Source organism: Abramis brama (assembly GCF_963993115.1).
Source record: "Abramis brama genome assembly, chromosome: 2".
Classification (NCBI taxonomy): Eukaryota; Metazoa; Chordata; class Actinopteri; order Cypriniformes; family Leuciscidae; genus Abramis; species Abramis brama.
In genome coordinates, this window is record NC_139964.1 from 36,813,171 (window position 1) to 36,823,526 (window position 10,356).

Sequence of the window (10,356 nt, forward strand, 5' to 3'; positions counted from 1 at the left end):
TTCTGTCAGAACACAACGGAAAACGGTTTGTAAAGTTAATATACAACTCTTAATTAGTTGAGCGTCTCTATTCAAGTATGTGTAGTCCCACTGACATGTGAGAGAACTAAAAAAGGTCTCTAGGCAGTTCAATAATTGTGTTATATAATTGACAAACATGCCACATTCATAAACAAATAATAAAAAAAATCATTCAAACGTTTCTTTCAAAAACTCTGATCTCAATATTGTGCTGTACCCTGTAGAAAAACATTAATGCAAATCTCCAGTTCTATTGTGCTATTTCATTTTTGATTGTTTTGTTACATCTGCTGTCACAAGTATGAAATTACTCAAAAGTGAAATTAATACTAATGTTCTACACGTAGTTCTTCTCCCAATGCTGTTTTATTACTAGCTTACACTGCTGACTTCTGTGATCAAGAGTTGCATCTGAGGTAGTTCTACAAGTTACATATTTAATACAATTATGAGAATGAGGTAGTGTGTTGCAAAATATTTAACGGATTCAGATACCTTAAAACGGTTTGGTTTTAAAAGCTGAACATCAACACAAGTCTAAGACCTGAGACCAGTTGATGAATATTGGATTATGGGTTGTAAGTTTATCACCTGAACAAGCAGCAGGTTGTGCATTTCATTTGTCTTCATTGTAGTGTTTTGTTTTTTGCAACAGAGAGGTCCATAGCATTAGCCATCACACTGGCTTGAGAAGTTGGGCTACTGGTGAGATCTGTTTTTTGGGCAGGGCTTGAGGGTCGCACGTCTGTGACATTTTGGAAATTAAACGGGCAGGGAAACCATGGAGGAGTGTTATAAGCAATTAGGGGCGAGTCCTCTCTGCAGCTGGTCACTCTGAAATTTGTTTTCGCTGATGTGAAAAATGTGTTTGGAGAGGAATCAGCTGATGGTGGGATCCTTAACACAGAACTACATGATGTTCTAGCTTTTATGGAGAGGTCCTGAGGAAGCTGCAAGGGAAAGTTAACACTCTTAGCAACAAAAAAACAACAACAACAACAACAACTTGATGTTGCTTAATGACAACATGTCATGTTTCTATTGTTGTATGTCTATGTACACTTCAGTTGAAAAGCTTGGGGTATGATTTTTTTTTTATAAAAATTGTCTCATGCTCACCAAAGCTGCATTTATAAAAAAACAAAAAAAAACAAAAAAAAAACAGTAAAACCGTAATACTGTGAAATATTATTAAAAATGAAAATAATAACAATAACTAAGAGTCATTGTTCATTTGAGAAGCGGCTTTGGTTACAAAGTAAGAAGCAGATATGGAATGTAACTTTCTCACCGGTTTGAAGTTGAACCATCTAAAGACCATTTCATTCCCTGCCAGTGTGTTAAACTTAGGGCCCTATGATTTCAGCAGTGCAGAAAAGCAAACAGAATCGCGGAATCCAGTCATAAAATTGGAATTTACTGTATAACGTGGAATGTCACATAATTTGACAAGATTTTGATGAATAAATCAAAAGTAGGGCTGTACACTTAAATCGTGTTATGGACTTAGTATTTGTGAATATTACCTTGCAAAAAGACTGCTACTTAAAATGAAGACTGCTTGTTGTCCGCATTGTTTTTAAGGAATATCACTTTTTCAGCCATGTTTTAATTTAAACAGAATCTAAATCTCTGTGGTGCAGCACTATGTCAACAAAATTTAAGAAATTGTTAAAATTTCATTTGATTACATTCTAAAAGATGAATTAAATTGTTAAAGTTTTGAGCATCTGATCTTTTTTTTTTTTAAATTGAGAGCTTTCTGTCCTTCCATTGACAGCTACACAACTGACACTTTGGCGCTTCAAAAAGTTCATAAAGAGTTCGTGATCCATATGACTTGAGCGGTTTAGTCCAAACTTTTCTGAAGAGACACGATAGCTTTATACGATGAACAGATTGAATTTAGGCTTTTATTCACATATTAACATTGATCAACTTACACATCAGATATGGTAAACGGAAGCTCAAACATGTTGGCTTGACGTGAACCAATGAGGTTCATTCTCGCATTACGCAGCACGTTTGAGCTTGTGCAAGAACCAATGAGGTTTGTTTTTGACGTCAAGCAGGTTCGGTTGAGCTTCTGTTTAAGTTCTCTAAACAATGTCTATATGTGAATAAAAGCCTAAATTCAATCTGTTCATCGTATAAAGTGATCGAGTCTCTTCATAAAAATTGGACTTAACCGCTCAATTCATATGGATTAGTTTTACAATCTCTTTATGAACTTTTTGAAGCATCAAAGTGTCAGTTGTATAGTTGTCAATGGAGGGACAGAAAGCTCTCGGATTTCATCCAAAAAAAAATCTTCAATTGTGTTTCGAAGATGAACGAAAGTCTTAAAGAGTTTGGAACGACATAAGGGGGGAGTTACTTAATGAAATTTTCATTTTTGGGTGAACTATCCCTTTAAAATAGAATCCAGAAAAATTTAAATGGGACACATGGAATTTCAGTCTTCAGTGTCACTTGATCCTTCAGATAACATTACAATATGCTGATTTAAAACATTTCTTATCAATGAAATCTCTTGTGCTCCTTAATATTTTTGTAGAAACCATGCTACATTTTTTCAGGGTTCTTTTATGAATAGAAATAGGAAATAAAAAAATATTTTGAATAGAATTGTTTTGTAACATTAAATGTCTTAACTGTCACTTTTGATCAAGTAAATGCATCCTTGCTGAATAAAAAAAAAAAAAAGTAGTAGTAATGACCCCAAACTTTTGAATGGTAGTGTATTTGCTTAACTGGCTGTCACAAAAAACACAATTTCTAAAGATCCAGGTGTCTAAATTGTATTAAAAAATATAAAATAATGTATTTAAAAATACACATACCTGTACCAAGTCTTCGTCGCTGTAAATGCTCTCTGTGTCACTCTCTGTATAGTATAGAATAAAATCCATGATGATGTGCAGTTGTGTTTTTGGCAACAATAACATGTAGCCTAATAAGTAATTTATGACTCCTGTGGTGAATACAACACAGTAGACAGTAAAGATAAAGGCAAGAAAGATCCTTACCACTGTAGGATGAAACATGGGAGTCCTGGAGAGGCAGAGACACTTCAGCGGGGCAAACCGCAGGTTCTTCATTCTCTGTTGCCACCTCAACAACTGCACACACATCATGTAGTTCAGCTACAGCCATATCCCTCTTAGATGACATGGGCTCAGGGGAGCTCTCATGCTCTGTTGATGAATAAGCAAGTATAAAACAATGGATCTACTGTTGAAGGCAAAGAGTACTCTTTTGGTGGTCAGAAATCACATTTAAAAATTAATTTAGTTCTGAGCCTTAGTGCCAGAATGGCTTAAAATTTCAAATATGTTTTGGTAACACTGTAGATAAATAAGTGCATTCTCCAATGTATCTGAGTATGATATCTGAGGGTAGAACAAATATCCATGTCCACTTTTGTTGGACAATAACTTTATCCTAGAGCTGCTGTAAAGCCAAAACAATCTCTGTTACTGTAATTTCCTATTATCACTGTAAAGCTGCTTTGAAACAATTCATATTGTTAAAAGCGCTATATAAATGAAGGTGACTTGACTTATTTACCAGCAAATAGCACAGTGCTGTCCGGTGAAGTTTCTATCTTAAACTCTGCTTCACTCTGTCCTTTTAGAAGTTTAATTTTTCTGGGAGTGCCAGCTTTCCGTTTCTGAAAAACCTAAAGAATTGAGGATAGGTGTGAGATCATTTGCATTTGCAATACTTAGTCAGAAGTGTGCACTATTGTTTAAGTGTACTATTAGTTCCTACTTTTGCTCTTTGCTCCAGGTCCATCTTTTTCTTCCCTGAAGAAGATGACAATATGCATTTAGAGGATCTTAAACATCATCAGAAGAATGTTTACCAAAATAAAATTATGTAATTCTACACAATGATAAGTGTATGAGCATAAAATATATGGTGAAATTTCCCCCAAAGCATTTATATTAATGACCAAACTTACCCTTCTTTACTGCTTTTTCGGATGAGGAAAGCATCCTGTACATTCTGAAGGCATTGCTTCCTCTTTTCATGCTTTTATCCTTCACTTCCTCAATATCTGGTAGAGAATTCAAAGCACAGCGGAAATTTGCCTTCCATGTCTTAGGATCTGGTTTGTCAATGCCTGGACGATACTTTCCTGTATGAGACATAATTGGGTAATAACTGAATCATAACATATAACAAAATGGAGTCACAAATCAGTAGATCCAGCACAAGGATCACCCCAGCAGAAATACATTAAAAGCTGTATGCAAATGCAGAATCAACTCAAATGCATAGTGGAAATGACAAATTTCACCTTTAAAGTAGTCAGCCTTATTCTTTATAAAAGAGACAATGGACAACAGATCTGTCAACAGTTACCTGTGTGAATGGCCCAGTTCTTAAATAAAGGTGCATCCTTTTCCAAATCCCATCCATGTCTGGCTGCATGCATCCATGGTATCTGAAATATCCTTTTCTCCTGTTAATGGAAACATTTTAATAGTGTACTATTAGACTATGTTCACACTGTCAGTCCAAATCCAATTATTTTGTGTATCCAATTGGAATCTGATCTAAATGATCAGTGACTGTGTATTGCAACTGTTCAGATCTGATTTGTGTGTCCCATGGCTATCTTTCGTTTTCCATGGCATTGATAGGACTATGCCAAAAACAACTAGAAAGGGTTTGCAATGTTGTCTTTGACAATGTGTAGCTGCAGCGCTGGACTACTAATAAAGCAATGTCAAAAACTGAGGCTCACATGAGTGGCTTTATTCTGTACAGGAGATGTCTCTCTTGTCTGAAGTTTAAAATCATTGGTTACACGTAAGCCAATCACATGACGTTTGGTTATGGCGTGTGTTATGCGCAGGCTCAGCCGCATCTAACTTCCACTGTAAACACATGTATGATGCGAAAACAAAACCATCGAGCGAAATAACGGAGTTAACATGGCTGTGAACGTCTTTTGCAGATTATGTGAAGTAAATCTACTAATCCACGGTACAATCAGCGTCTACGTCACGGCTCTCAGCCCGCTCTCTGTTCGTTGATTGGCCGGCTGTTTTGAGGCCGGAGGAAAACGGGGAAAATGGTCGCTATCTCAGACTGAGTACAGAAGCGAACTGAAATTGAGCGGAAGTACGAAGTCTGACGTAGTCAGACTAAAACATTGACAACAACACAACGCAACCTTGTTCCTGCAACGATGTCTGAAGTTTTTACTTGGTGAGAAAGTGACACATAGGGAGAAAAGCTATGCGAAATCCGAACAGAGAGGTCAGACTGAAATGGATTTCCAGAAATGAGATTTGAATAGTATTTCAAACCACATATGAATGTAGCTTGAAACGGATTAGTAAGAAATCAGATTTCATGTGATTTTTTTTGCTGTTCACACTTGCTAAATATGATCAGATTCAATTCGAATCGGATATGCACAAAAATCGGATTTTGACTGACAGTCTGCATTTGGAATTTGACAATGTATTGGCAAAGACACAAAGTGCCACATGAGTTAAGCATTACATGTTCAAACTTAATTCTCTTCTTAAACTGAATACAATAGAATTTTGTTGAATTTCCACCCTCACCTCATCGACCCATAGAAGACCTTGAATTTCCCCGCTGGTAATCTGTTGCTCCAACCAGGGGCGCATTCTCATTCTGTCCACTGGCATCTTGACTCTGAATAGAAAAGAAACAAATAGAATGAAGTTGTAAAGAGTTAGTTCACCCAAAAATGGTATCCCATAATTTACTCGCCCTCAATCCATCCTAGGTGACTTCTTTCAGCCAAACACAATCAGAGTTATATTAAAAAATATCCTTGCTCTTCCAAGCTTTATAATGAGAGTGAACGGTTCCTGAGATTTTGAAGCCCAAAAAAGCGCATCCATCCATCAGTAATCCATTCGACTCCAGGGGGTTAATAAAGGCCTTCTGAAGTGACAGGTTTTAGTAAGATATCCATATTTATAACTTTATAAACTATATTCACTGGCTTCCGATTGGAACTTCCGAGTGTAGTTCCGGTGTTGTGCCGAATTTCGACCCCTGCCAAATTATTACCCCCCTAGTATTGGTAGGTTTAGGATTAGTTGTGGGGGAGGGGTTAAGATTAGGGATGGGGTTAGGAAATCAGGTACTGACTTCAATGAGGGGGGTAATAATTTGGCAGGGGGGTCGAAATTCGGCACAACACCGGAACTCGAAGAGCGGACGGATGTTACCGGAAGCTAGTGGTTACAGTTTATAAAGTTATAATTATGGATATTTTTCTAACAAAAATGCATTGTTTCTCTTCAGAAGGCCTTTATTAACCCCGTGGAGCTGTATGGATTACTTTTATGATGGATGGATGCACTTTATTTGAAGTTGTAGGTTGTCTACAAACCGAAAGGTTGGTGGTTCAATCCCCGGTTCCACTTGACCAAGTGTCGAGGTGTCCATGAGCAAGACACCTAACCCCAGCTGCTCCCGACGAGCTGGATGGCGCCTTGCATGGCTGACACCGCCGTCGGTGTATGAATGAGTGAGTGAATGGGTGAATGTGAGGCAATGTAAAGCGCTTTGGTGGCCATAGGTCTGTGAAAGCGCTATATAAATGCAGTCCATTTACCATTTTATTTGGGCTTAAAAAAAAAAAGGCACCATTCACTCCCATTAAAAAGCTTGAAAGAGCCAGGATAATTTTTATACAACTCTGATTGTGTTTGGCTGAAAGAAGAAAGTCATATACACCTAGGATGGCTTGAGGGTGAGTAAATTATGGGACAATTTTCATTTTGGGGTGAACTAACCCTTTAAATATACTGGACACCTTGCCTCACAAAGGAAAAAAAACAAACATTTTGTGTGGAAAAAAAACATTAGGAACCTGATGAAATGAAAACAATTTTTGTTAAGAGTAGAAAATTTGCATTTTAAATAGAAAAAAACATATAAAGTGAAGATATACTTCCCATGGCACTTTGAAATTCAAAATTCTGACAAACTGAAAAGGTTCTAGATGCTTAAATAATTCAAAATACTTCCTATCTGTTTATTATTCTATGCAAATAAGGAATTCTGTTAAATATTATTAATTAATTACAGTAATCAATCAACTTTGCACAAATAAATAAAATAAATCTCAGTATCTAACAAGGGAGAATTCCACTTCACACACACACCCTCCCAATGATCAAATCTGTGCTCTTACAACGATACTTCATTCTGCGTAATATACACAACGTGCTCCACCTTTATGGCTTACCTTTCACACACGTTCTATAGAAGGCCATTAATGTATTCATTCAAATATGTAATGCCTTTCATAAAAGACAGAAGAATAAACGATATCATATCTGTCAGAGTCAATTAAAACCGTAAATTTGCTTTCATAATGTGACATACATATGTCGACGTTTACTAATGTAAACATGCTTTCATTTCAGCCCAGCACAGACAGAGAATCTTGTAGAATCAATGTATTTATAAACAGACTAATAAATGAATAGTTCTGCTATGAAGCCATGTATTTAACGTTACCTGGACGAGAGGCAATCGATAGCCTACTCCGAGATTCCTCGATAAGATGTGTTATAAAACCCTGTCCTAGAACTGCGCAGAAAACATCGCCATGTTTTGTTCTAGATTTTCTTTCTCCATCTTAAGCAGAGCGATGTAACGTTAGTGTTTTTTTAATCGACATGTGAATTCGTCCAGAAGCCTTTCGCGTTTGATAGAATGACTCAACACGTCATCAAGCAGCAGACCGCGGAAGTGAAACAACGAAACGTTTCATTGGTCGGCGTATCTTTTGAAAGTACGTTTCCTTTCACTTTCACTTCCGCTTCCTAAATTATGCCACACCGCCTGCTGGAGCTTGGCGTTACTGCCAGTAAAATCGCACTGGTCCAACTGGTTGGGACGTGTGTTCAGTCGCGTTAAAAAATTAGTAAAACAAGTACAAATTATGATCGAAACATTTTGTGACTGTGGAACTTGGTAAAGCATGCATGCTGAAATAATTGAATGCCACTTTAAAAGCAGACCGTATGAACAACAAGAGTGGCATTTGTCATTTTAATTTGTTGAACGCATTGGAATGTTCCCGAAATATAAAATTTGAGTATTTATGGTCCAGTTACACACAAAATACAATGTAAATTGTATAACTTACTTGATTTTGAGCAAACTGTAGGTTTTGTGTCAACTCTTATTTTCTTTCGGACTTGTCCTAACCCCATAATCCTAGAAGAGCACAGTTATTTATAGCCATTGGGTGAGTGAGGGTGGGTTTCGCTGTAGTTGTGTTGTGAAACTTCTCAGCGGTGTTCTGCTGTCTGTCTGTGTCCCAGCTTGTTTTGGACAGACTGATTTAATTTGCGAATTGCGCAATGTTAAGGAGGGTGTGGTCGGAGCAGGGATGGGATGGGTATAATTTCTTTGTATGACTTTATATTGACAACTGGTCCTATGGAGAGCATGGAGAGCATACTCTCTCCATATAAACTCTTCCCATTGACTTCCATTGCATTTTTGTCCATATGGAAATCAAAGGGAACCAAAACTGTAACCTTTCATTCTTCAAAATATCTTCTTTTGTGTTCCACAGAAAATCATACAGGTTTGGGACGATATGAGGGTGAGTAAATGATGACAAAATTCTGTTTTGGGCGAACTATCGCAAGGATAGGGTCAGAACTTTTTCAACTACTCAACTCTTCTTCACTCAATTGTAATTAAAAAATGGTGTTATCAATGAATAGTGAATGAGTGCAAAAAGGAGCCATCTGTTCAGTTTTGTTGTTAATATTTGAGATTTCATAGGCTATTTGTTATTATTTTCAGTGTTATTCATGTAATGACTCCATATATGTGTTCATCGATTTCATTTTATGAAGGTAAACTAAACTATTAAACTTACGGTGTCTTAAATTACTTCTAAAACGATACATCATAGCCTATTATGTTTGTAGTTAGATGTTGTCAAGCTTAACATGTCCACCCTGTCATATAGTGAAATATTAATTAATATAAAATCTTTTCAGAAATTCAAAATAGAAATTTTTTACCATACACAGTCAGCATCAACAATAAATCACTTTGCTAACTGAAGGTAGCCTACACCATGTGTTCATTAAACGCTAACTTTAGAAAAAAATGCTGCATTCAACATTAATTGCTGAAGCTGACTGTGTATTGTTTGAAATATAGCCTATATTTTTAATTTCTGAAAAGTTTTTATATTAATTAATATTTCACTATGACTGGGTGGACATGTTAAGCTTGACAACATCCAATGGTGTGCGTCTCCGAGCAACACACAGCGGGGTTTCATTACTGAAATGAATCCACGTTTTTTGATGAATCGAGTGGTTTTAGTTTCATATTTAGAGTATCATCATAGTGTATATTGCTTAATGGTTTCTTGTTATTCCTGTTGTTTCTCTTCATCCATTAAAGCCTTTGTCCACCATGCCATTTTGTTGTCCACCTGTCATGTTGTCTACCGTCATCTCAATCTTTTATGAAAATAAGCTAATTATTTTAACAATTTAGCAAAACCTTTTGTGTAATTTCTTTATAAATAAATGAGGCCAGTTAGTACTGTGTGAAAGTTTTACCAACCAGATATATTTGTTGTTAGATATTATTTAGAAAAGAAAGTGCAAATCTATAACATTTTTTTTATTTTTTATATATAGGCAAACAAATATTTTGCTGTTATTTCATTAAAGACTTTTCCAATTAACTAAATGTATTGTGAAAGGGACTAAACATCTTTCTGAAAATCTACATTTCATAATCACTATGAACATGACAGCTATTGTGGTTTGATCATACAATAACATAAAAAGTGCTGGAGCTTGACCAACATGCATTTCTAACAGCCTATAAGGTCTCCTTAATACAAAACAAATTAAAGTCATATGGAAAATCTCGGCTTTTTATTTAGGAAATTATGAAGTCTCAAATGCACTTTACGGTGATTTTGACCCCGTTATTATTTGCAGTGTTATTCATGTTATGACTCCATATGCGTTCATCGATTTCATTTTAAGAAGGTATGCCTATACTTAACTGCCTTACAATACTTCTAAAACAATACTCATTTTCAATAATTTTAGAGACATTTGTTATGTTATACATTCTGTTTTATTATTCTAACAAAAACAAAGTAGGCTACAGAAGAATACTCATAATGATGTAGCGGTAGCCTATCTTATGAACGAGTACGACGTATTTTAATATACAAAAATGCAATAGAGTGGTTGGTGAGATGTAAAGAGAAAGACTCGCTGCAGTGTGCAGAATTGTGGAGAGATGGCGCTATTCAACTCTTTGCTCCTC

At 36.1% G+C, this 10,356-nt stretch overlaps 1 protein-coding gene across 6 annotated transcripts; it reads right to left on the reverse strand.

Annotated features, from left to right (window-relative positions):
* Positions 1–647: 647 nt before the first annotated feature.
* On the reverse strand, positions 648–8,372 carry irf2a (interferon regulatory factor 2a; the record flags this gene model as incomplete). 6 transcript variants are annotated; one of them, XM_084107215.1, is made up of 10 exons in its annotated part: positions 8,183–8,353; positions 5,610–5,703; positions 4,393–4,492; positions 3,989–4,165; positions 3,796–3,830; positions 3,592–3,703; positions 3,051–3,143; positions 2,865–2,908; positions 1,313–1,375; positions 648–971 (listed from the first exon to the last, which is right to left on the reverse strand). In XM_084107215.1, exons 2-10 carry the CDS (start codon positions 5,694–5,696, stop codon positions 648–650), a joined length of 1,035 nt encoding a protein of 344 aa, XP_083963341.1. In that variant the 5' UTR covers positions 5,697–5,703; positions 8,183–8,353. The 6 variants fall into 6 exon arrangements, with proteins under 6 accessions (XP_083963341.1, XP_083963337.1, XP_083963340.1 ...); XM_084107211.1 differs by having other exon boundaries at positions 3,051–3,218; XM_084107214.1 differs by lacking the exon at positions 8,183–8,353 and adding an exon at positions 7,549–7,786.
* Positions 8,373–10,356: the final 1,984 nt, after the last annotated feature.